General features: G+C 43.6%; 2 protein-coding genes across 4 annotated transcripts; both read left to right on the top strand.

The window, feature by feature from the left end:
- Positions 1–3,374, top strand: LOC137436594 (uncharacterized). Its single transcript, XM_068130536.2, has 2 exons — positions 1–114; positions 3,234–3,374. Exons 1-2 carry the CDS (start codon positions 97–99, stop codon positions 3,327–3,329), a joined length of 114 nt encoding a protein of 37 aa, XP_067986637.1. The 5' UTR covers positions 1–96; the 3' UTR covers positions 3,330–3,374.
- LOC137436593 (protein tyrosine phosphatase type IVA 2-like) lies at positions 3,356–23,174 on the top strand. Of its 3 annotated transcripts, none has more exons than XM_068130533.2 (6): positions 3,356–3,494; positions 3,681–3,790; positions 4,061–4,153; positions 4,529–4,659; positions 12,395–12,469; positions 22,581–23,174. In XM_068130533.2, exons 2-6 carry the CDS (start codon positions 3,686–3,688, stop codon positions 22,696–22,698), a joined length of 522 nt encoding a protein of 173 aa, XP_067986634.1. In that variant the 5' UTR covers positions 3,356–3,494; positions 3,681–3,685; the 3' UTR covers positions 22,699–23,174. The 3 variants fall into 3 exon arrangements, with proteins under 3 accessions (XP_067986634.1, XP_067986633.1, XP_067986635.1); XM_068130532.2 differs by having other exon boundaries at positions 3,678–3,790; XM_068130534.2 differs by having other exon boundaries at positions 3,357–3,494; positions 3,703–3,790.
- Positions 23,175–26,934: the final 3,760 nt, after the last annotated feature.

Here is a 26,934-nt window from a genome sequence, read left to right as displayed (position 1 = left end):
TTGGGCGTCAGGGGTAAGTCACGTGACGCGGCAGCTACAGAAGGCGCAGTGATCTCCATTTCGATCGGCGACAACGACCCAGGCAGTCTCCTTCAAATGAACAGGCACAACGCGGTAAGTGCTTGCTCATCTGTGGAGGCCGAATTTCTTTGCGGTGTGGTGAGGTGATTATGTTCCGTCTCTCCTTGGTGGGCTGCCCTTTTTTTTTTTTCTCGCATTCGTTCTTTAACGAATTAACTGGCGATATCATGGCGCCGTGGCGCTGTCGTTCCGTTTTTGTTCTTTCTCCAAGCTCTTCACCATTTGTAAGTTGCTCGTATGTCTTTTGCTTTCACCTCTCTGTCCTTTTGCTCCGTGTGTGGCCGAAACCTCTCTCGCTGTCAAATCCGTTGAGTGCCGCCTTGACCGGGATGTTATGCGTTCATCACCCCCTTTACCTCAGTTTCCCCCTCCTAACCCCATGTTTACCTCATTATTGGGGTTTTCGGTTTATGTTTTGAAATTTTCGATTTGAATCTTTCAACTTCCTGCTCTGTGATGCTCACGTAGACTGGTGCCGGTGGAGGCACGTTTATCGGCCATTTTCGCGTCGATGTGGTTTTAAACCGGGTTTAACGTCTTGTGAAATTGATATGAACTGAATAAAAGTGGGTTGTTTTGTGCCAACGGATTCATTGGCAAGCTTCCACAATTGCTTCTTGGAAAGCGGTGAAAGTCCACGGTCTGTCCGTGCCGCCATAGGAGTCTTGTCGCCAAGACACACCCAGTACCCCCTCCTTACGACTTAGGCCTATGTGCTGACCCACCGTTCTCTCCCTCGATCTTGTTGGGGTTTAGCCTTCCTTGAACTCCTGCCTCCTCCCTCCCTCCTCAATCACCACGTACCCCATCCTGTGCCTTATTTGCTTTACCCTAACAGTAATAACCCCTCGTTCTTTTATAAAACGCATTCACATTGTGATTTCTTTAGAGCGGGCCACTCCTTACTATTACTACTATCCTCTATATCCCTTCCTTCCCCACTCCCCTCAAAACCACTCGCTACCCTTTATGTCCCTTCTTCCTCACTCCCCCCCCCCCCCCGACCTTCCATGTCACACTCCTCCTCCCCATCCTCTGTATTCCTCGCCCTCTGTATCCCTCCTCGCCCTTTGTATCCCTCCTCGCCCTCTGTATCCCTCCTCGCCCTCTGTATCCCTCCTCGCCCTCTGTATCCCTCCTCGCCCTCTGTATCCCTCCTCGCCCTCTGTATCCCTCCTCGCCCTCTGTATCCCTCCTCGCCCTCTGTATCCCTCCTCGCCCTCTGTATCCCTCCTCGCCCTCTGTATCCCTCCTCGCCCTCTGTATCCCTCCTCGCCCTCTGTATCCCTCCTCGCCCTCTGTATCCCTCCTCGCCCTCTGTATCCCTCCTCGCCCTCTGTATCCCCCCTCGCCCTCTGTATCCCCCCTCGCCCTCTGTATCCCCCCTCGCCCTCTGTATCCCCCCTCGCCCTCTGTATCCCCCCTCGCCCTCTGTATCCCCCCTCGCCCTCTGTATCCCCCCTCGCCCTCTGTATCCCCCCTCGCCCTCTGTATCCCCCCTCGCCCTCTGTATCCCCCCTCGCCCTCTGTATCCCCCCTCGCCCTCTGTATCCCCCCTCGCCCTCTGTATCCCCCCTCGCCCTCTGTATCCCCCCTCGCCCTCTGTATCCCCCCTCGCCCTCTGTATCCCCCCTCGCCCTCTGTATCCCCCCTCGCCCTCTGTATCCCCCCTCGCCCTCTGTATCCCCCCTCGCCCTCTGTATCCCCCCTCGCCCCCTGTATCCCCCCTCGCCCCCTGTATCCCCCCTCGCCCCCTGTATCCCCCCTCGCCCCCTGTATCCCCCCTCGCCCCCTGTATCCCCCCTCGCCCCCTGTATCCCCCCTCGCCCCCTGTATCCCCCCTCGCCCCCTGTATCCCCCCTCGCCCCCTGTATCCCCCCTCGCCCCCTGTATCCCCCCTCGCCCCCTGTATCCCCCCTCGCCCCCTGTATCCCCCCTCGCCCCCTGTATCCCCCCTCGCCCCCTGTATCCCCCCTCGCCCCCTGTATCCCCCCTCGCCCCCTGTATCCCCCCTCGCCCCCTGTATCCCCCCTCGCCCCCTGTATCCCCCCTCGCCCCCTGTATCCCCCCTCGCCCCCTGTATCCCCCCTCGCCCCCTGTATCCCCCCTCGCCCCCTGTATCCCCCCTCGCCCCCTGTATCCCCCCTCGCCCCCTGTATCCCCCCTCGCCCCCTGTATCCCCCCTCGCCCCCTGTATCCCCCCTCGCCCCCTGTATCCCCCCTCGCCCCCTGTATCCCCCCTCGCCCCCTGTATCCCCCCTCGCCCCCTGTATCCCCCCTCGCCCCCTGTATCCCCCCTCGCCCCCTGTATCCCCCCTCGCCCCCTGTATCCCCCCTCGCCCCCTGTATCCCCTCCTCGCCCCCTGTATCCCCCCCTCGCCCCCTGTATCCCCCCCTCGCCCCCTGTATCCCCCCCTCCCTCTCCTCCCCACCCTCTATCACTGCTCCATCCCTCCTCCCCATCCTCTGAAATCCCTCCTCCCTCTTTCATCCTCTCCTCCCTATCCTCTGTATCCTTCCTCCACCCCTTCTCCCTACCTTCTGAATCCCTCCTCCACCCCTTCTCCCTTCCTTCTGTATCCTACCTCCTCCACCCCTCCTCCCTACCTTTGATATTCCTCCTTCTCCACCTCCCTACCTTTGATTATGCCTCCTCCCCTACTTGGTTATTTCTCCTCCTGTGTTATACCCCATACAGATTTCCAAAGCCCCTCGCCTGTTTACAAAATGTATATATATATTTTATTTATTTAGCTTACCCCACCCCTTTACTACCTCCTATTACCCCTATGCCCCTCCTCCTGATTCATACGCCATTCCTATACCCTAGCCCCTGTCCTTTTTTTATTTATTATTATTATTTATTTATTTTGCTTCTGGTGGGGTAGGGGAGATGGTTTATCCCCCAACCTGTCTTCCTCCTCCTCCTCGACCTGCTTTTTCCTGCATCGCCCTTTCTCTCTTCCAACTGACCTGCTTTTACTCTCCTCTTCCCACATGCAACATTGTCTTCTCCCACATCCCCCCCTCTCTCGAGCTTTACTTTTATGAAATGCTTCAAACCCCTCACCCGCATTCCCCCCCCCCCCCCCCACACTTACAAACCTCACCTATTATCTTTTTTTCCTCCCATACTCTTTTTGAACCCACAGCAATTCTGCGGTGTACTCGGTCGTACATTTATGGAGTTTGTGAAGGGACGTGGAGAATATTGCGAGGCTCAGCACATTGCACTGGCAGACAAGTGATCTGCAGGCTCTTTGCCTGTTTTCTAGGTCCCCCTGGCTTCCACGAACTCTCAACCTTTGCTCTTTCAAAGCCCCTCGCTCCAGAGCTTCGGCGGCTTTTGGCTTGGCTGGCTATTGTGCATCAAAGCAACTTGGTGTGCGTGCGTTTCCCATGATCTAACCGGGGTAAAGCTCTTGTATTTCCTATTGCCAACATCCTCAAGTTTAACCTGACCTTGTCTTTATTTATTTATTTCCTGCCAAGCTGTTTCTTGTATCCCCAAATCTTGTATTTATTTTAATATTGTCCCTACATTTTCTCCAATCATTCAAACACTGTGAAACTGATTGACATTGTCCTTTACCAAGAAGTTAAAATGGCACGGATGAACAGGCCAGCCGCCGTGGAGATTGTCCATAAGAATATGCGCTTTCTCATTACCCACAACCCAACTGATTCTACCCTGGGAAAGTTTACAGAGGTAAGAATCGGCACCTTGTACCGCAGTGTCAAACTTAAAATAAAAAAAACCAAAAATGTTTTTTATAATTTTATTTATTTATTATTATTTTATTTTTTTAAGTGGAAAAGCCGTTTTAATATTTGGCTATGTCCCTCCGTCAAAAATGAAGTACTTTTCTAACCCACCGTGTTTCACTCCTTCGGACACAGGTGCGGTTTTTAAATCTACTTTGCAGTCTAACGGTGTTTGTATTCTGATGTTTGTGGAAATTCTTGCTTCCTCGTGTAGGAATTGAAACGTTGTAAGGTGTTGACAGTGGTGAGAGTCTGCGAACCCACTTACAATAAACAACCTGTTGAAGACGCAGGAATCAAAGTATTGGTGAGTAAAGTTTGATAAGTTGTGAATTTTTCTTTGTAAACTAAAGTAAATTCATGAATCCATCCTGAAAGCAACACTTGTGGTCCAAAGCCCACCCTCATCAATCCACATTCATTCAAATGCGGAGCAGTGGGGCTAAGTGCTTACATTTCATTTCAGTGCATTACAGGCTAAGAGCAGCTAAGTGCTTACATTTCATTTCCTTCATGGTGAACCTTTGTATCATTTTATTTTCTATTTGTTTACTTGTATCAAGTTAAGGATTGGGCATTTGATGTGCACTGACGCAGGTCGAGACGTTTAAAGGCTTTGGTTGTTTGAATGAGTTGTCGCCCAGTCTCCCACCAATGTCACTTATCTGTGTCTGTCCTTCAGGACTGGCAATTTGATGACGGTGCACCGCCACCAGACACCGTGGTGGAGAACTGGCTCAACCTGCTCAAGACTTCTTTCCAGGATGAGCCGGGCTGTTGTGTTGCTGTTCATTGTGTTGCTGGTTTAGGCAGGTAAGAATTTTCCTGCACTTTGCTTTTTTTAAATTTTTTTTTTTAAAATTATTATAACACTTAACCTAAAAACGTGGTAAGTAGCAATCTTTACTTTTTTGTGTGTGTGGTGAACAGAGACAGTTTTAATTTATATGGAACCAGCAATGCAACATTCAAAATTATGTTTGTCAGACTGTTAGACAGAAATTAAAATGATAGGTGGCACAATTTGGTCAGTCTAGCCACTCGAACTCTGCCATCCCTACAATCCAGCTCCTCTGGCCTTCTGCGCCACTCCTCCATCCTTCCCTGTCCATTCCTCCACCAAGCCCCACTGCTCCTATGTCCTTCCCTCTCTCTACCCCTTCTCTGTCCTTGTCCTACACCCTTCCACTCTGTCCTTCGCCGTCTCCTTCGCCGTCTCCCTCGCCGTCTCCCTCGCCGTCTCCCTCGCCGTCTCCCTCGCCGTCTCCCTCGCCGTCTCCCTCGCCGTCTCCCTCGCCGTCTCCCTCGCCGTCTCCCTCGCCGTCTCCCCTCCTTCCCCTCCCTCGCCATCTCCCCTCCCTAACTACCGACTTTTCCATCTCCTCCTCCCCTCCCCTCCCCTACCTACCTCGCAGTCTCCCCTCCCATCCCTACCTACCTCCGCCGTCTCCCCCTCCCCTCCCTACCTACCTCCGCCATCTCCCCCTCCCCTCCCTACCTACCTCGCTGTCTCCCCTCCCCTCCTTCCCTCCCTTCCTCGCAATGTCCACCTCCTTCCCTCACTCCCTCGCCCGTCTACCACTCCTTGCCGTCTCCCCTCCTTCTCTCACTCCCTTGCCCCTCCCCGCCCCGCCCCTCCATCGCCGTCACCTCATTCCTTTCCTCCCTACCCCGCTGTCTCCTCCTCCCCTACCTACCTCGCTGTCTCGCCCTCCTCTCTCCCTACCTACCTTGCCGTCTCCTCATCCTCTGTTTCCATCTCCCTCCTTTGTGGCCTCTGCATCTCTCTAATGGTTACTGCTGTTTAATGCTTGCTTGTGTTGAACATTGTATTAAATTGAAAAGTCTTTGTCTTTTGTCTGAGTCGTGTGTTCATGGTAATTTTGTTTGAGAGTGAATAAAAACTTAATAGTTAGCTTTGCTTGGGCCCCATTAATAGTCCAGCAGAACTTTGAGGTAACCTTGCACTAAAGGTCCCACAATGGTTTTTTCTTGATTTTGCATCTTCAGACCATGTAGAATCAGAAACTCGAGGGTGCCAAGCTGGCACCCTTGAGCGTTTTGCAGAAATCGCAGGTTGCCAAGGTAACCATACCCATCGATTTGGGTGTAAATAATAAACACGAAATCTGCATATATTAGCAACTATAGCTTCCTTGATATTGATTAATATGTCAATCTGTATGTTTTCTGACACGAGGAATCCGTTGGACACATTATTCTGATGATTGAAGGTCAAGGTCATATTACAATGTCAAGGTCACACCAAAAATATAATAATTCGAACATTGTTTTATTGTTAAAACTAAATATTTCACCACACTGAGTAGTGTTATGGTGTTCTAAAGTGTAATGGTGTTCTAAAGTGTACATAAAATGTCACCAGTTGTAGATACAACTTAAACACTAGATATTTAAACGAAAACTTTATAATGTTGACACGAAAATAAGTGTTTATAAGTCCGACCATAAGGGCAACATATTATTACGAAGCTAAATATGAGTCTAAAGCACGGAAAAGTTCAGCGGTCAGCCCAACACAATTTGCTCAAATATGATAAAGCTCTTAATTGTTATTACAATATGAGCATCAACGGTTTTATATACATGTATATTATATGTACAGTCGGTACTGTTTATTACCCGCCCCCCCCCACCCCCCTGGGATTTCAGCAAAATGTGAGATAAGCGATGCCGTAATAAGCAGCACAAATAAGGTATTTGTGCTGTGTATGATGTTTTTCAGCATCCTAGTTTAAGCAGTTTATCACGTTAATTGTTTATAATTCTGCATTTACATCTTCCTCATCAGGTACGTCCGGCACTACCATTTTAGTACGTTCATTACAACAGTCCAATCCACCTTCACAATGACAGAATATTGTGCAGGGCAACATTGAAGATGAACATGAACACCTTGATGACTTGCAGTTTTCGCAAGTGCACTTGATCAGTTTGAGTATGTCATCCGGTGCAGATGCTGTGTCCTGTGGAACCATCACAGGTTGCAAAGTTTTGTTCTCTATCTCGTGTCCATCCATACATGGTAGGGTCCATGTCTGGTGGACTAGCTTCTGCGGCATGTTTCCAGAGGCAGGCTTGTAAGTGGCCCCTCATTACATTAAGTTGAAAAGATTCATTGGTAGGGGGCAGAGACATGAGCTTTGGAGCAGAGACAATATTTGCCCTTGCTGTTTTCACTTTCCACATTTTGTAGCGCACATCGGTCATAGATGTGGCTTCAGCATGTCTATAACACGCAGCTATGAATGTAGTTGCCTCTTGGACAACATCTGCAAGTTGAGCTGTGATATTTCCCATTTCAGATCGTTGATAGCCTGCTTGAAGCACTTTCACTATTTTAACTTTTCCAATGCCCCAGTACTGAGCCACACTATCACATCCTGATAAGGCATGAGTTGATAATAGTTGGCCTGCAATGTCTTTGTGCTGGAAGGCAGTTGCTTGGATATATAAATAAATAAAAAACCACAGTTAGAGGCCATTTTCCCCCGCAAAGCGGGGGTTGGCCTTTTTCGGTCACCGTGGTTGTTGTTTTTTGGTCCCCTTTTTGAAGCAATGTTTTACGGCCGGATGCCCTTCCTGCCGCCAACCCTTTTTGTCGCCTTTTACGACAAGCAGGGAATTACCAGTGAACTGGTACTCAATTAGCCGACCTCGGAAGGATGACAGGCTGAGTCAACCCCCCTGGCGTTAATTCAGCGATCGACCAGGATTCAAACCCAGGATCCTGGGATCCTAAGCTGGCACCCTAGCCGCTAGCCCAACACCAGGGTTTGGATGTCAATAAATTTCCTGTCTTTTGATGTGGCTTCCATCGTTACAGGGCACGTGAGCTGCATTTGCTGATAAAAGTGGACTAATAGTACGAACACGTCAGTATCATCCGAAATGACATTGATATTAACGTTCATAGCACCCTCTTCCACAATGGATAACATCTGGTGGATGATGATCAAATCAGCCTCCTCTTGGGTGTTTCTCATGTCTTCCCGGTGGATCATTAGTCCTTGGTTTGTTACCACCAATTTGTGGCGGGTCGTCCTTAACTGTTCTCTCTGCTGACATAGTGTCAACGATCAGATGGATCAGCTGTACTTTGTTATAAGTCACAGTTAATACAACTTTCTGTGGTGGAAGAAGCATCGAACGTGAGAGATGTTTTCTGCTTGCTTCCTTCCCTCTTGATGCACGAGTAACACCTTTGATACTATAGTCTACATATCTATCAAACACTAGGTATACATCAGAATACTTCATCTTACTTGCCACATATGCAACAAAATTGTCGAAATTGTTGCACTGTACCTTGCGTTGGCCAGTGAACGACCCACAATATGGCGGAACCGTCGACTATCACACTGGTAGCTTTGTGTACAGATCTTGCAGTCACTTCAACTTTTAACCGGTTTCTGAGTTTCGATTTATTTATTGCTAATCTCATTTCGCCAGTGTTAGTGAACATTGAAGTAGGCATCGGTGCTAAGTCGTACTTCAGAACTTCTTCAATATTCAAGTCCCTACCAGAAGCCTGCAGACCGATAATGCGCGAATAAATCAGATTGGTGTCGTATACCTTTGTCGAGCCTATTTTAATATGTTTAGGAAGAGTATCATGGAAACCTTGAGGCCATGTGCTTTCATACTGCTTCATCATCTGCTGACCTATTGACACCGCTTCATGTACATTTACGTTAGGATCGGTAGCTATTCTACCACTCACAATCTGGATGATGTGATCATTTGGGTGAGTGGCTGGATCAAGTGGATCAACTGATTCTTCCAGTTTTTGCTTGATTTACGTTCTGTCCTTAGCATCTGATGTCACCCGAGCTTTCGTTTCCTCTTTGTGTAGATATGAGTCAAATTTCTCCTCTGAGGTCATATGAGATATCTTTTGCCAGAACACTAAAAATGTGAAGGCTGAGGGCCCACGTCTTCAGGGTGTTTGGTTTTAGTGTAATACCGATAATGCCATTGGGTCCCTTTCCATACCGCATGAATGTCGTTTCAATCATCATGTCGGTCCACATGCCATTCCAAGTGCCTGGCGTATGCCGGGTAACATGATCTCCATTCATGAATCTTTTGAGGATGTGTGGCGGCATCGCTGCAACTGAGCGGAGATAATAAAGACCATAGTGAGCATAATTGGGATGATGAGCTGCAAAGTAGGGTATCATATACTCCACAGCAAGCAGGTGAAGTGCCCAGTCTCCTTCCTTCTCAGCTCGACAAAACAACATCATTAGTAGAACTGGTTTGATCAACATATCTACCCAGAGCCGCGTGGTTCTGCTTTGGTTAGCTGTCTTCTAATACGGACATTAGGTCATTTGGATCGTCAGTTTGCTGCACTATGCTACTAAGTAGCTCCTCAACTACCATTCGCAGAGCTCTATAGTTCTGTGGAAACCGTTTGCCTGCCAGCATGTGAGCAACACCTCCAAAAGCTCTTTCAATGACATCTGACAGCCCAGTATCTGCCATCAGGGTTCCGACACACCCAATGAAGTTCATTATGAAGTGCATACCTCCCAAACGTAGAATGAAGTTCTGGAATCGTTCTGGGTATGCCCATGTAATCTTCACTGCTACTTTATAAAGTTGCTGGTCACATGTGAATACTACTATATTTTGTCCGACTGATTTCATAAGCCTCTCTGCCTCTAGCATAGCTGTTAACATAGTGTCTGGGTCAGATGGCTTCATATCAATCAAAGGCGTGTAGGCACGTGGTTGCTGGCCTTACCGTGTGACCCTCGTGTCTATTCAAAACGCTATTGAATCCATTCCACTCTGGACATGCCTTGCCCCCTACTATTTGTGATAGAAAGTCGAAGTCTCTCAAATATGCCCTCTGGAGTGCGATCACCTGTGTTGCGAGGATTTTTAGGGATAAAATCGACCTCTTTGCTCTACTCAGTGGCATATCTGGCTTCTTCGGCCCATTATATCTCTGGACTGAAACATCGTCATCCACTTGTACAGTCATTTCATATTTCGTAACGCGGCGTATTGTTTCTGGCCCCGCTGTTTCATTTGCTTTGGCGCACGTTTGTGTTAGAAGCATTGCAAGTGCGTGCGTCGATTGCAAGCCGTTCTGACTAGAAATGTTCGCATCAAAGTTGTCCACAATAACTTGTACAAGGCCTGCTCTCTCTTGTGATACATGGACAAGTCCTCTGGTAGTGACTTTTGATGCAATGGCTGCAGACTTGCGGAACCTCAACACTTCATCGTATGAGCACACGACACCGAACTTATATAACTTTTGAATTAGTTCTTTTTCTTTTATCAGTCCACCAATTGTAACTTGCAATGGTGTGGGGGTTTTGGTTAGGAGATTCGTAATCGTATTGCAAATCATTATCACCGGTAGTTTCTGAGTAGTGCCAGGTAGCAGTTTGGTGAGAAGATCCATCATAGTTTGGCTTGTGTATTCATCTGCTAAATCAGTGTTCATTCGACAATGATATATTTATTTGTGGTGCGGAATCGTCTTAGTATCGCTTTTCACGTGCTTCACCACTTTTCTAATAGCTTGTTCTAAGTCATCATCGTCATCATCAGGAACCATATTGAAGATATCTTTGGCTTTATCACGGAACACAAGTATACTTGCAATGCCTGTTGCTGTAAAAACGAGATGATCCTCTGTGAAATGCGTAGACACTGCACTCGGTAATGTTCGTTTTGACATGACGGTGCCTCCAAGGCTTTGGTAAAGTTTGTATATTTCTGTTGAATTTCTTATGCGCGATCGATCCGCACCTATATCTGCAACCAGTTTGCCATAAGCTGCATCTACTATTAATGGTCCATGAACTTCAGTAGCACGTGTCGCTGCAAGCTGTACCGATTTGGGTGCCATAAATTTAGTCTTGCAGTCATAGTGAAACATAGCGTCTGCTGCATGCAGATCACTGACAGCTCCTTCTATTCTCACTAATACTTCATTAGCCCATTGATCTGCACGCGCGTGACAATTGTCCAGTATTGCTGTCTTGAATGGTTTGTGATGGATACGATCAGCAGTTCTACACAAGACTACCCGCCGCTTCTGGCGATTCGGATTTTTCTTATCTTGTTCACATGGCGTTCCACAAAAGATGCAGTCTCTCCTGAATTCAAAACTACGAAGGTCAGAGCGACATTGACGTTTTCCGTGAGGTAGTGGGGAAACGGAGCGAGATTCTGATTTCCGTAATCTATTTAGATGAGATTTTGAAGTATATGAAGAAACGCAGTTTTTGTGATAGTGCATTGTGAAATTGGAATCATCGGAGAAGTTATTCGCGATGTCGACATGCAAACCATCGTCTCTAAGTTTGCTTCCATCGATAATACTTGATATCCGTCCTGTGCAAACTGATAGCGGCTGATTGGGATGACTGCAGGCATCAACTCTGCTGAATACACACTCCATGCTTCTTATCTGAAAATACAGGAAAGCACGAATTAACAATGTGAAGACCGCTGTTATTATTTTTGGCGTGACTTTGACATTGTAATATGACCTTGACCTTCAATCAACATAATGTGTCCACTTTATGTACACTTTAGAACACTATAACACTACTAAGTGTGGTGAAATATTAATTTTAACAATAAAACAGTGTTCGAATTATCATATTTTTGGTGTGACCTTGACATTGCAATATGACCTTGACCTTCAATCATCAACATACTGTGTCCAACGGATTCCTCGTGTTAGAAAACATACAAATTGACATATTAATCAATATCAGGGCAGCTATAGTTGCTAATATATGCAGATTTCGTTATTATTTACACCCAAATCGATGGGAATGGTTACCTTGGTAACCCGTGATTTCTGCAAAACGCTCAAGGGTGCCAGCTTCGCACCCTCGAGTTTCTGATTCTACATGGTCTGAAGATGCAAAATCAAGAAAAAACCATTGTGGGACCTTTAGTGCAAGGGTCAGCTAAAAATCCCTATTTAGCTGCCGGACTATCTATCTTTTGCACGGATCTTTTCCTTGGGATTGCTCCTTGAGCTCTATGCTTTTCCTAATTTTGAGATGCGCTTCAACAGCGTAATTGAAGTGGAGGTGTGAGATATGCCCATGGTGCAAATCTGGCTTTAGGCACTGCTAACTATTGCTATTCACTCGGTGGGCCAATCAATGACTAACATTAACCCAGTTAGTTTAATAGACCACAGGTATTTCAAGTTTGGGGCGGAACACGGTGGTTTAGTTTGTCCCGCCAAAAGCAGAATTGCTCAGTCTCAATTACGTGGCACTAAACATCACGCACATGCCCTACTGCCAGGGTTTTGCACAGACGAATCGCCTTCACATACACCCATACTCTTGGTGAAAAGGCAGTTGCAAAATGAGGCCTGTGAGATGTCAGCTGAGGACGAGTAACATCTGATCTTTTTTTTTTTTTTTTTTTCTTCTTCTGACCTCCGTTTTGTGAATAACTTTGGAATTGCAGGGATCTACATTGTGGACTGTTTTAAGATTGATGGGTTTTATTTATTTATTTTTTCATTTAGAGCACCAGTTTTGGTTGCTTTGGCATTGATCGAAAGTGGGATGAAGTATGAAGATGCTGTCCAGTTCATCAGACAGTAAGTTTTTCTCCTTTGGCTTGTGAAGGCCAATAGTTCTTACTGCAAATGTTCAATAATGAATGCATGAAATGTCTTTAAAAGCACTAGGCCAATAAGGTTGGTGTCCCATCTGTGAGCATTCGTTGATGATCCTTTAACATCCCACTGGTTCACAAGGGCAGGCCACAAACCTACCCGATGACAGGGGACAGTTTGTGTGCTATCCTGATAGTCGAAGCACCGGGAAAGGAGAGTCTGCTTCCTTTTTCCCCAATTCACTCCGGTTGTCAAATTGCAGTTCGGCAGTTTAGAAGGTGGATCAGACTCGGCAACCGTTGCTAGAGTGAGATGTGATGGAAGAAGTTTCGGGAACTGAGTGGCGTGCTGATGAGGGGAGTGTCGTTGAAGCTGAAGGGAAAGGTGTATGCTGCATGTGTGAGGTGTTGTGATTTATGGGAGCGAGACATGGGTAATGAACGTAGAGCAGCAACGAAGGCTGGAAAGGGTGGAAATGCGAATGGTTCGGTGGATGTGCGGAGTATCGTTGAGAGAGAGGAAGACAAATGAAGAATTGCGAAAGATGATGGGAATAGAGCCTGTGATTGATGTTGTGAGGAGGAACAGGTTGAGATGGTTTGGGCATGTGTTGAGGAAGGATGAAAGTGACTGGTTGAGAAGAGTGATGGAAATGAATGTAGAAGGAAGTAGAGGACGGGGCAGACCGAGAAAGACTTGGCTAAAGATGGTGGAAGAAGAAATGCGGGCAAGGGGGTTAACAAGGAGAGATGCAGAAAATAGGGCAAAATGGAGAAGATTGTCATGGGGACCGCAAGGCTAACTCCCGCTCTAGCAGGGAAAATGGCCTTTAAAATGCATGTTGTTGTTTGTGTCAAATTGCAGTTCGATTTATCTAACCTCTGCTCCTTTGGCTCGAACGAAGATGTCATCCCATATGAATGATGATTGATGACGTATCTTTAGCACGAGAGTTTTGTATGCTCTGCTGCGGTTACAGTGAACTCCCACCCACCTTTGCTGTACACGATAGTGGTTTAATCGGCAACACACATTTGTTCAACTCTTGCGTTAGAGCTTTGCCTCATTGGAAGGTTCTTTCTGAGCGTTCATAACATGTTTGTGCTGAGACGTCAAACTAAACTAGTACCTCTTTTGCTCCAAGGAAGGGATCAAGCTTGAAATGTTAGTTTCTCACATACTTTGTTCAATGTCCTGTTGGTTCCATCCATTTTTCTACCTGTATCCTGATACAGATCGAAACTACCCTTCACGAGGAAGACTCGTTCATTCCAAACTGTTAATGGAAATAGTGCATTGACATTGTGCATGCACAAGGTCCAATTTTGAAAGTGTTAGTTGTATTTTCAGGGCCATCTATTTTTATTTTCCGATAGTAGAGTACCCCCCCCTACGGGGGAACTTGTTCTAAGCATGCAACACGTTATTCTGACACATATTTATTTGGGCAGTGTAAAGGCACCTGAAAGCTCCCTTAATTGCTCCCGGAAAAAGAAAAAAAAATCCCGAGTTATGTGAATGAAGCAAAAACGTGCCCACTGCTTATAATTCATAAAAACACCTCACTGCACTGGAAAACGTGGGGACAGGAGTACTGTAAAGGGTGGGGAGTTGTAATACCCTCTCCCACCTAGAGGCGGTGATACACGACATTTAAATAGAGAATTTGCATCACCTCTCCCCACCCCCCCCCCCCCCCCCCTTCTCCCCTACACTCTCAAATACCACCGGCAAAGATAAAAACAATCTTCTATGGGCAGTGTATTTTGACAACCTGGGGAAAACATTTTGTAAATGGCAGGTCGGACAACTAGAAACCGGTTCCATGGGACGTGTCGCTTAATTGAATTTATCCTGACCAGAAATTACCACCAGAATTACAGATGGGTTGATGTCCCACAGAATTGGTCATTCGTGAAGGACAGAGTTTATGCCATGGACCCTTTGAGCTACGAGCTCATCACTGATGTTACGGACAATTTGGTAAAACATCTCCAGAGGTGTGTTGAAAGGAAGTGGACATGTTGAGCACTAAACTAAAATTTGAAACTTTATTCCAAATGTTCTGTTTAACTGGAAAGTTGTCGGCTTTTGTTTGATAAATAAAAATGGGTACTTGTTAGGGTCACCCTTTACATATTTGCATTAGATTTATGGTCGTTGCCTCCCTGCTCAGAAGCCCCAGAACTAAACTTTTTTTTTTTCTTTTTTTTTAACAGCCTAAAATCCTCCCGCACACACTGCTGTCCCATATTTTTGGGGAATATTTTTCCGTATATTCAGTGGGGTGACTTTGAAGTATAATTTCATTTTGGCTGACTTCCAGAGTCCAGATATTTAGAATACAACAACAACAGGCATTTTAAGGCCATTTTCCCTGCAAGAGCGGGGGTTAGCCTTGTGGTCCCCATGACGATCTTCCCCATTTTGCCCTATTTTCTGCATCTCCCCTTGTTTAACCCCCTTGCCCGCATTTCTTCTTCGACCATTTTTAGCCTAGTCTTTCTCGGTCTTCCCCGTCCTCTACTGCCTTCTACATTCATTTCCATCACTCTTCTCAACCAGTCACTTTCATCCTTCCTCAACACATGACCAAACCATCACAACCTGTTTCTCTTCACAGCATCCATCACAGGCTCTTTTCCCATCATCTTTCGCAATTCATCATTTGTCTACCTCTCTCAACGATACTCCACACATCCACCCAACCATTCGTATTTCCACCCTTTCCAGCCTTCGTTGCTGCCCTGCGTTCATTACCCATGTCTCGCTCCCATAAATCATAACACTTCTCACACATGCAGCATACACCTTTCCCTTCAGCTTCAACGACACTCCCCTCCTCGTCAGCACGCCACTCAGTTCCCGCCACTCAGATATTTAGAATACAGTATATTTTATTCGTTATCTGGTTCCAGCCATCGTTTGAGATTCGCAGGTGCTTATCCGAAGTAGCTGCTATTGCCGTGAAGGCTGCGTTGACTGGACTATCGACTGTGTACCTCTTGCATTGAATTGCGGAATGGATTAAAACAAGACCAAAAGTCTAACAGTGGCGTAGCCAGGCTTGTAAAATATTTTAAACCACAAACACATATATTAGATTTTTAAACCATCACGAATGCTGTTTATAACATTAAACAAAGAAATTTGGAGGAATCTCGACATCCATGAGGTAAGTTTTACTTGCAGAACTGAGCGAAGATCTACTGTAATCTAGATTATACCCCACAAGGGTTGGACGTGTGCTCATTTACCAAGCAGCTAGCTAGCGCTTGCCAAGCCAGCTGTTCCTAAGGGTTTTGAATGGGGTGCTTGTTCGAATGCTTAAACCCTTGGCGATCTCTCCACAAGAACCTTGGTAAATGAACACACACCCAATGTTGAGACTCGACCATAGATCGACTGTGATCTATATACCCTAAAGATGAATGGCCCTTCCTGCCACTCCCGTAGTGAGCGGGTGGAGGCCTACTTGTGAATTCAAATGTCGGTCGGTGCAGTCAGCCGTCGTAATAACATCATAGACGTAACGGACACAAAACTGATATATTTTAACCTCCAGTAAGTTTGCAGTCACTACGAAGGGATTAGTGTTATGATTAGATTTACTATAATATTAACGTTGCGTTATTATTTCGAAAAAGATATTGCTATCAAAAACCCGAGGCGAATTCCTTACTTCCTTGGTTATTAATATTAGTGCAGAACAACGCTCGTCACTGATCATGAACCATACACCGCTTCAATCCATAAACCTTCAATTAACGACATTGGGATTGAAGTAATATGGTTATATTTACGATATTATTATTACTATTACGAAAACTATACTACTGAAACGATATACTACTGTATTAAGAAATTTGGTCTTAATTTGTCTGAAGTGGTCCGAAGATGAGGCATAACGCCAAAGGCCGGCCTATACGTACCGTATTGTTGGAAGAGACGTAACGCCGATACTTTCGATATTTGATGGTCATTTTAACAATCGGTTTGTTTGTTTCACACTGAATGAAAACCGTAAAGGGAGAGCATGGCGATTGTGATATATGACAGGTTCGACGATATGTTTGGCATGAATGGCATATAAATCAAAATGGCGGTGTGGAGAGTCAGCAGCCGCACCGTCGTAATCACATCACTCTGTCATGTGACCAGATTCTCAGCTCTGATTGGTATACGTTTGAGGGGACATACATACATACATACATACATACATACGTACATACGGACGGACAAACACTGTTCTCGACGACTCAGCCCGATGGGCTACGCCGAAAATAAAATAATTACACTGGGAACTAGAAGGGCACTCGGTAGAGCGCATACCTCCGCCCAGCTGAACAGTTTACGTTTTGCATCCCACTGATAGGCCGGATCTGGATTCGGACCTGAACCCAAATCTAACCTGCTTTGTTCTTGTCACATAACCAACTCGTCCACCAAGTTTAGTCATAACTCGTCCATAAATTTTTTATTTATCACTTTTCGCCCGATCTCTCAATGGTGAAGAATCACTTAAATTAAATAATTCTCGTATCCGAATCCATATTCAGATCTTCACCAAAATCGAATTGATTCGTCCTTGTCACACACACACAACCCGTCCACCAAGTTTCGTCCAAACCTTTCCCTAACTTTTTGAGATATCGTGCTATTTATCGTTTTTGGCCTTATATCCCAATGGTGAAGAATCGCTTTAAATAAAATTCCACCGGATCTAATTTCGTCCTTGTCACATACACTGCGTTGCCAAATTTCGTCCGAATCCGTCCACAACTGTTTGAGATATCTTGTTCACAGACTGGTGAAAACGTAACCTCCATCCACCTTCGGTGGCGGATGTAATGAAGCTTGTAGACAATCGTGCACACCAAGTTTGAATATTTTGTAATTCGACCCACTTTTGATTTTTGTAATTTGCCACGTTGTTAGTTAGTTAGTTTTTTTATTTATTTTATTTATTTATTTATAAATAACTGATTATTTTCCAGATCCCATGATTTCTGTCCTTTTTCAAACATCGTGCAACGTTACCAGCTCTTTCTGTTCTGACTGGGAGATTGGTGTTTCGAACCTTGTCTGAGTCATACTAAATACAGCACTTTAAAAATTGTATGTGCTGCCTCCTTGATTTACGCTTGGCAATTAAAATGGATAGAGTATGGGCAGATGAACTATGTTAGCAACCATTGTGTAGGGTTTATGGGCCTAATGGCATCCATTTGTTGAATTGGTCTAATATTATTATTATTTTTATTATTATTGTTAAATCGAGTTTTCTAAAGGAAGTACTGATTCGCTAATCCCCCCCCCCCCCCCACACCCCGCCGCCCCCCATTAAAGTAAAATCCAAATCCAACATTCATTCTTGGGAGGGAAAAATGCCAGTGGCATAGAAAAGGCTTCTTTACTACCCTTATGTTCTTAGGAGGAACCAAGTAATGCTGTATAAAAGTTCTTATAAAGGGTGCCCTACATCTGGCAAATAAAATACATTTCTTCTTCATGCAGCTGTATGAATCAAATTCTGCATTTGTGCATTGATGTAATATGTTCCAAATTTCAGCAATGTGCATTTCTGCATTCTTGAGTTTTATTTAGAAAACCCTCAAAATCACGTTGGTGTCTGTCCATAAAAATAAAAAGTGTTGGCGCTCATATCTCAAGGGCTATACAATAAAACTAGCTAAAACTTGGCATATACATCGGCCAATAGGTCTAGTCAATGGCTTTCAAAACAAATTCCACCTAAGTGCCATAGGTTTTGCTTTAAAATTGTATATAATATATATAAACACAAATAAATGTACAAGAAAAAAATATAAATAATAATAACTACAGATACATTCGAAGTACACCACCCCCATGCCAAATAATTAAATATCCTACAGCGTGTCATGCAGCTGTATGAAAAATGTACACCGCACCTTTCCTATGCCATCCCCAGGTGCTGCATAACGTCATTGCCAGGCACCGAAGGGGGCTCGGCAATGACGCACGCTGAAAGGGAGTACTCAATTTTCACTCTGGTTGTTTTCTTGTTTGTTTGTTCGAGCGATATCTCGGCCATCTTTTGAGCTAGAAAGCTGAAATTTCGGCACAATAGTGAGCAAGTCCTTTGTCAAAAACGATATTTTTTGTTTTTTGATTAATGACTTAATTGATGAGTTATTTAATTATTAGCAATTAATTAAGTACTTATTTATTTCCTTTCTCTTCTGACCATTAACTCAGGCACCTTTTGAATTAGGAAGCTGATATTTGGACATGCCAATGACCAGGTGATTTAGCTGCAAAGGCTATTTTGATTTACTAGTTAATCGATTAATTATTTAATTATTCGATTAATGACAAAAATTTTTTTTTTTTAAGTTACAGATTCTGATGAAATGGTGGTGGTTTATGTGTTCTATGACCGAATTGATTAATAATTTAATTTTTTAAGAATGAAAAAAATTCGAATGATCGTTTGAAGGCCATTTTCCCCACGAGCGGGGGTTAGCCTTGCGGGCCCCATGACAATCATGGTTCCCTGTTTGAGGCATTGTTTTTATGGCCGGATGCCCTTCCTGACACCAACACTTGGTCGCCTCTTGCGATGCGCAGGGATACGGTGTACCTATTCTAAACCGGGGTACACACCGTGATCATTCATTCCAGCATGCTGGTACTCAATTTGCCGACCTCGGAATTTAATCGATTAATTATAATTTATTGATTAATTAATTATTTATTTTTTTATTAATGACTCATTTCATTAAATTTCTAAAAGATACATCTTCGGATGAAGCACAAGTGGTTTAGTTATGCTATTGTACACCGCTCCTTTCCTATGCCATCTCCAAGCGCTGCAAAACGTCATTGCCGGGCACTGAAGGGGGCTCGGCAATGACGCACGCTGAAAGGGAGTACTCGGTTTTCACTCTGGTTTTCTTTCTTGCTTTCTTGGTTGTCCGGGCGATATCTCAGCCATCCTTTGAGCGAGGAAGCTGAAATTTCGGCACAATAGTGAGCAAGTACTTTGTCAAAAACGTTATTTTTTGTTTTTTGATTGATCAATTAATTGATGAGTTATTTAATTATTAGCAATTAATTAAGTACTTATTTATTTCCTTTCTCTTCTGGCCATTATCTCAGGCACCTTTTGAGTTAGGAAGCTGATATTTGGACATGACAATGACCAAGTGATTTGGCTGCAAAGGCTATTTTTGATTTATTGATTAATCTATTAATTATTTCATTAATGACTTCTTTTTTTTTTTTGTAGTTAGATTCGGATGAAGTGGTGGTGGTTTGTTCTTTTTGGTGAATTGATTAATTATTTAATTATTTATTTATTTTCATTATTAATTATTCATTTATTTCCTTTCTCATCTGGGCAATATCTCAGGCACGTTTTGAGCTAGGGAGCTGATATTTGGACATGACAATGACCAAGTGATTTGGCTGAAAAGGGTATTTTTTATTAATTAATTAATCGATTAATTATTTAATTATTCGATAAATGACTTAATTAATTTTTTTAAGTTGCAGATTCGGATGAAATGGTGGTGCGTTATGTATTCGATGAGCCAATTGATTAACTATTTAATTTTTTTATGATATATGATTTATTTATTTTCTTTCTCATCTGGGCAATATCTCAGGCACCTTTTGAGCTAGGAAGCTAATATTTGGACAAAACAGTGACTAGGTGATGTTGCTATAAAGGATATTTTTGATTTATTGATTAATCATTTCATTATTTATTGATTAATCAATTATTTATTTAATTTTTTTATTAATGACTTTAATTAAATTTCTAAAAGATACATCTTCGGATGAAGCACTAGTGGTTTAGTTATGCTATTAGCCAATTGATTAAGAAAATATTTTATGATCTTTTATTGATTTTAATTATGCAATTAATCAATTATTGTACACCTCTCCCTCCCAATGCACTTTCTATAAACTGCACTGCGGCATTGCCGGGTGCCAGAGGCGCTGTAGGATATTTAATTGTAGGATATTGTAGGATATTTAATTATTTGGCATGGGGGTGGTGTACTTTGAATGTATCTGTACTTATTATTATTATGATTATTATTATTATTATTTTTTTGTACATTTATTTGTTTGTTTATATAATTTTAAAGCAAAACCTATGGCACTTAGGTGGAATTTGTTTCGAAAGCCATTGACTAGACCTATTGGCCGATGTATATGCCAAGTTTCAGCTAGTTTCATTGTATAGCCCCTGAGATATGAGCGCCAACACTTTTTATTTTTATTTTTTTGGACAGACACCAACATGATTTTGAGGGTTTTCTAAATAAAACAAGAATGCAGAAATGGGCATTGCTGAAATTTGGAACATATTACCTCAATGCACAAAGCATTTACTTCTGAAATTTGCAGCCAATTTCGTCCAGTAGAAGCCGATAAACATGTTTTCAGTCCCCATGTTAAAGCTGCATCCAGAGCAACGATCCCATATTAAGGGAGGTGCGCTTGGCACCTCCCTTTGATTATTTTATTCTTGCCGTGTACCAAAGGTCCGTCAAATCGATCCTCTTTTTGGAGTGAGGCTTTATTCCGTTTTCATATAAATGCAAAGTGAAACATTGATGCGTTGTCAAGCCCCAATATGCAATCTCCCACGGTCTTTTTATTTATTTATTGGACTCGTCCACTGTGATCTCGAGCACTTGCAGGTCAGCCGTTTGGGGTTGTAAGGGTTCAATGACGTTTGCCAGCATTGTCGGCGGCAGGGCTGCCAAGCTTTCCTAATTGTAATCTCATCTGAACGGTGCAGGTGCAATTTATTTGGATGAACGGGACCAACAAGGCAATTTGAGTTGTGGTAATTATCCCAAATTACTGCACAACTCTCGCTGATCTGACTCGTTAGTGCCAGCTGCCAAGTGCTCCATTTACAAGGTCTGTCATCCCTGCTTTCTTCCCAAGACCGAGGTGGATACCATAGTATGCACTTGTGCTGTGAGTTCTCTCTAAATCCATACTGCCTGCAAATGGACCTGCTACTCTGCTTGCGAAGCAATTATTGTTGATGCTACCAGTCTGCCTTCACGGCAGAACCGCCTTGTCGGAGTATGGGGGCTTTTCCTGTCTTTATTACACAGAAGGTGTTAGCATTGATCTATGATTGAGGAGCGTGCACACAAGTCGCTCGACGGATGGACATCTCTGTACTATTACAAGGACCTTGAAAGACGATGAACAAAACACACGGGATTTTAACCTGGGTTATTCGTGAGCCATCTGTTCGGATCCACACTAAACGGGTCAACCCGATGTTGGATAACCGTTCTCATCCGTCCCTGAAGAGACCGGGGTGATTGTAATTGCTCTGTTAGTGAGCATCCACATGCAGATCTACTTGTGGAGATCGTTCATTCTCAGCTCTATTGTAATCTATCTACCTTGTCCAATCTATGCTATATGTTACCTTATCTCCACCACAAAGTAGGGGAGGTTATGTTTTCAGGATATCTCAAAGTTGTGGACGGACTTGGATGGAATTTGGTGGACAGGTTGTGTGCGTGTGCCAAGGACCAAGTAATTAGATGTTGGTGAAGATACAAACCCGGATCTGAGAATTATAAGTGATTCTTCACCATTTGAAGATGGGGCTAAAAACTATGTATATCATGATATTTGAAAAAGTTGTGGACTAGTTGTGACAAAACTAGGTGGATGAGTTTGTTAGGTGACAATAATGAGCCAATTTGATTTTGGTGCATGCCTGGATCCAGATCTGGCCTATCATTGGGAGACAAAAACTTTTATCCTGGTGGAGGTGTGTTCTCTACCGAGTGCTGTTTGAGTTTGGAAATGCAGTGCTCACTGTTTTGGTTCCATTTGTGTGCCAATGCTGTACATGGTGACCATTTTAACATTTACGCAAGCCGTGAATTCCTTGTATCGAATGTGTTTCGTCTCTTTAAATACACGTCGCACAATCGTTCTTGCTTTGTAGTTTATATTCCAATTTTATTTTTCTCCCAGTTGTGTCCATTGGCAATGGAGGTTGCAGTCTTACCTGTTGTATTAAATCGATTCTGTATTTGTCCCGCCCTTGCCGAAGGAAACGCCGTGGTGCAATAAACTCGAGGCAGCTCGTCTATCTTGAGAAGTACCGGTCCAAGATGCGCCTTCGCTTGAAGAACCACAGCAGCCCAAAAGAGCTCTGTTGTGTCCAGTGAATATTTGTTTAAGGGTAGGATATTTTTAACGATGACTCGACTCCTGTAAAGTTTGTGGGAATGCGCAATCCTGTTTGCATGCTTGTTCTGGGGTTTTCTTGCTTATTTGTAGCCTTGTTATTATTGAATTTGTTTTTTTTTTTTTTTTTTTTTTTTTTTGCTTCCTTGTTTAGCCACCTATTCAGTTATTTTGCTATCAGATTAAAACAAAATTCCCCCACTTTTTGAAGGTACTGATTTCTTATGCTTGATCTGCTTGAGCATTTCTTGTCCATGCAATGCATTTGTTGGAAGCTGCTTGTGATTTATAGAACGCTTACTTGCTCGTTGTGTATAATGTAGAGTGTTAATTGCATGTGCATTGGTGTGAGTATAACCAGTGCTGTAATTTAGGATTGATTTGTAGTAAGTTATTGCTGACTATATAAAGATTGGCAAACTGCAAATAAAGTTGCCACGGGCTAGTCTGCCAGTAATCTGCAGGTGTGCTGGATTTCCATCTTCCCGACCTTTTCAATGAGTGACTTGCAACTTGATTACCTCGTGTGCCTGAAGCAAAATGCAGGGTTACGCAATCGGTTACGTACGTACGTGTCTGAATTTTATAAATCGAAAACCGTTTAATGGAGGAAATTGAAACTTGACCACATGTTACGTGACCATTTGTAGCGCATGTTACTTAGATGATGCCCTACCCCTCAGAACTTGTATCGTTGATTAAGCAAAGCCTAATGCCCAGAGACCATGTGGTCACTTCCTCACGTTGGAAATTGTAATCGCTTCAGTCTTATGCTCGGCTGGGGGGTGGGGAAAAGGGGGAGGAAAGAAGAAAAAAAAAAAAAAAGGAAAGGACAATTTGGTGTTTTATTGATCTATTCTGGCATCTTTATCAGCCTTGGTAGTTATGAAAGCACTTGAATGAGAATAAAAGCTGTTTTGTAAAGGCTTGTGAATGTACTCTATAGCAGACTTTCCAAAGTATAATTTGTACACATTTACATCGGTGTAGATAGATGCAATTACAAATTTTCCGCTCTGGGTGGACGTCCCACACTGCTGAATGCGAAACCACTAATTGATAAATTACCCATGGGAAATATAGTTTTATGAAAGACTTCATCGGTCATGTGGTCTGGCAGCAATATTGGATCAGACAAAAAAAAAAATTAAAAAAAACCTCAGTTGCCTCACACCAAGTCCTTAACATTGTGGGTGATAAGTATTCCATTAATACCATCCAGTTTTTGATAGTATTTGGTGTAGCTTCGCTTTGGTTAAATTGGCTATTGGGTTGCCACATTTAGACTTCACTATTTTGAGCCCTAAATACTGTATGGGCTGTTGTATGTATTCTGACCAATAAGATGTCTTTGGTCTACAAATAGTTATGATGAGGTACTTGGGAGAAAATTGCAATGTGTGTGTGCATACTGCCAGAAGCAGTTGCTTACTCGATTGTACAGGAGGTCATGCTGATGCCCTCTATAGATTAGGTCATGCTCCTCACTATCCAGACAATCAAAGCACCTCTCTCTGCCAACTCTATGGGATGGATCATACTGCTGCTCTGCCTGCTATCCAGGATCCAGGGAGTCTCATCCCTTGACAAGTGCTCTCTAGGGTAAGCCAATCTGTTATTCATTACGTCTGCACACTGATTCTTTTACAGGTGAAGTCATCCTGCTGCTCAGTGCCCTCTCTGCAGGGAAGGTCATCCTGGTACTCATTCCACTATGCAGCCAATGGCTTACTGCAGTATATTGGCAGAAAAACTATCGACCTGCATGAGTCAGCTCGTCTATTCTGTGCTGACAGCCAGCTATCCAGAGACGTTTATGGAATATGGTGCCGGGTTAACCGTTCCTTCCCACGCCTCCCTCTGTGCATCATGTTTTTGTTCCCACTAGGCTGCAGTACACCTACCCTGCAGGGAGCAGTCATGAGTGGCAAGCAGTCTACTTTTTATTTTTTGTTCTTTTGCACAGCTGGAGGGGTTTGTTGTCATAATTCTCTGAGTTACCTCTACGTTGCAATACTGGTAGAGTTAAAATTAATATGCGAGCCACCTTACACAACCCTGGACATTTTAAACAATAATCAACCCAAGAACCTGTTTACCATGTGGGGTTATTTTATTTATTTTTATTTTTATTTTTTTGGTAAACTTTTCCTTCTCTGACCAGATTGAATGACAGCTCGGCTGTCTGCAATGGAACGATGCACATTGCACAACGCCAATCGTGAAACCCTGCAATTGAACAATTGAAGACGTTTAAAATAATAATAATAATAATAATAAACTTTAAGTCTCATGACCACTTTTGGAGCGGAGAAATAAAAGCAATTTTTTTGGTGTCTCCCCTTCATAAATGTAACAAATCGATTGGCCCAAAGAAGAAAGGCTGGGGGGAGAATGGACCGTTGCCCACGTTGTAGTGTGACATGACATGAGCATCATTAGGTGAATGAAACGCGTGAAAGTATAAATTAATGAATGAAGGAATGTTGGCTGGTCGTGAAAGTAAACGGTTGCTCGTGAAAGAAGCTGATGATTTGTTTTCTGTCGAAGTTTTTCTTCATGCTAACGGGAGCACTTGCTTTAAAGTCCTTTGGCCTAAATTTCTCAATCGGTTGTTCAGTGCATATTTCGTGGGGGCAACTAGATATTTTCCCCTTAAATACTTTTTGATAATCTCTATCAAACACAAATGGTACTAGATCTTTACTTGTGCATCATAATTTTGTATGTAGCCTATGGCTGCTTGTTGCATCATTACAGGGAGGGTGGCTGTGCTGGTGATACAGTGCCCCGTTTTGGGCCGTGGGCCAAAATCTGTTGTAGCTTGTCATCCCATGGCAAGTTTTTGTTGGCAACCTGATATTAATACCAGAAGTACATAATAATATGGTGATGAGAAATCAACAATGTTCCTGCATTTTTCCTTTCATTAATTTGAGATCAATGGCCAAATAAATGGTTTAAAATGCTGCGTTACGATATTCCCTCCATCGGTGTCGCTAATGAGTATGTGGCGATCAGCCAATCAGTGATGCCGATTGACTCAGCCGAGACCAGTCTCTTGCTCGCCGACCTAATATGGCAGCACCCATGCATTGATGTGTGCACATTGTTCCCTCTGAAAATGGCCAAATTTCGCAATATTTATGCCTCCGTCGATGGAGACGTGTTTTCAGGCTGTCCGTCCGTCTGTCCGTAATAGGTTTTCGTTACCGTGATAACTTGAGCAACGGTTGAAGGGATCTTGGTCAAATGGTGCAGGTATGTAAAATGAGGTAAAGATGAATTCATTCGATTTTGGTGTCATGGGGTCAAAGGTCAGAGGTCATGTTAGGTAAAACTCCTGTTACTGCGATAACTTGTGAACCAGTGATGGGATTTTGACCAAATTTGGTACAGTTATGTAGAATGATGTATAGATTAACTAGATTTAGGGGTGAAGAGATCAAAGGTCAGTCTGTTGTAGGTCTATAACTTGACAATGGCTGAAGTGATCCAATTCAAACTTGGTACAAGTATGTATAATGATGTAAAGGATTAACTGGATAGATTTTGGGGTCCCTAGGTCAGAGGTCATGTTAGGTAAAAATGTGATAACTTGTGAACAACTGAAGGGATTTAAATTAAAACTTGGTACAGGTATGTATAATGACGTAAACATGAAATGATTAAATTTTGTGGTCAAGAGGTCGTCAGGTAAAAATGTGAATTGAGAACAGCTGAATGGATTTAAATCAAACTTGGTACAAGTATTATAATGATGTAATAATGTGGGTGGAGGCATATCAGTCGACGTCGTGATGTCGAAGTGTCGTTATTTTATATTCGTTTTCATCAATTTAGACAATGTTCTGAAAGATGGAAGAGTATGGCTGGTTATAGAGAAAATTTCCCTCCAGTTTTCTGCTCCAAACGAGGAAGGCCCTCTGAAACCCAATCTCAGTTGTCATCGAAAGTGATACACAATTGAATGCCTCAACTCTGTGTTTGCCTCAACTTCTTGTGTCTCAAACCCATCTCTCTTTGTACCCACCTTACCAAGTCGTACCCAGCTGCTCCTGGACTCTGTGTCCTTTCCTCCTGACGAGGTGGAGAAGTTTCTGTCAAACCTTGACTCTTATTCTGCAACTGGACCAGACGGCATCAGCCCACGGGTCCTAAAATCCTGCTCTGCAGCTCTATCTCAGTATCTCACCCTCTCTCTGTTCTCTTAACCC

This window comes from Myxine glutinosa, chromosome 11 (assembly GCF_964187855.1).
Source record: "Myxine glutinosa chromosome 11, kmMyxGlut1.1, whole genome shotgun sequence".
In the NCBI taxonomy this organism is placed as follows: Eukaryota; Metazoa; Chordata; class Myxini; order Myxiniformes; family Myxinidae; genus Myxine; species Myxine glutinosa.
This window is presented reverse-complemented; position numbering and strand designations above follow the sequence as displayed.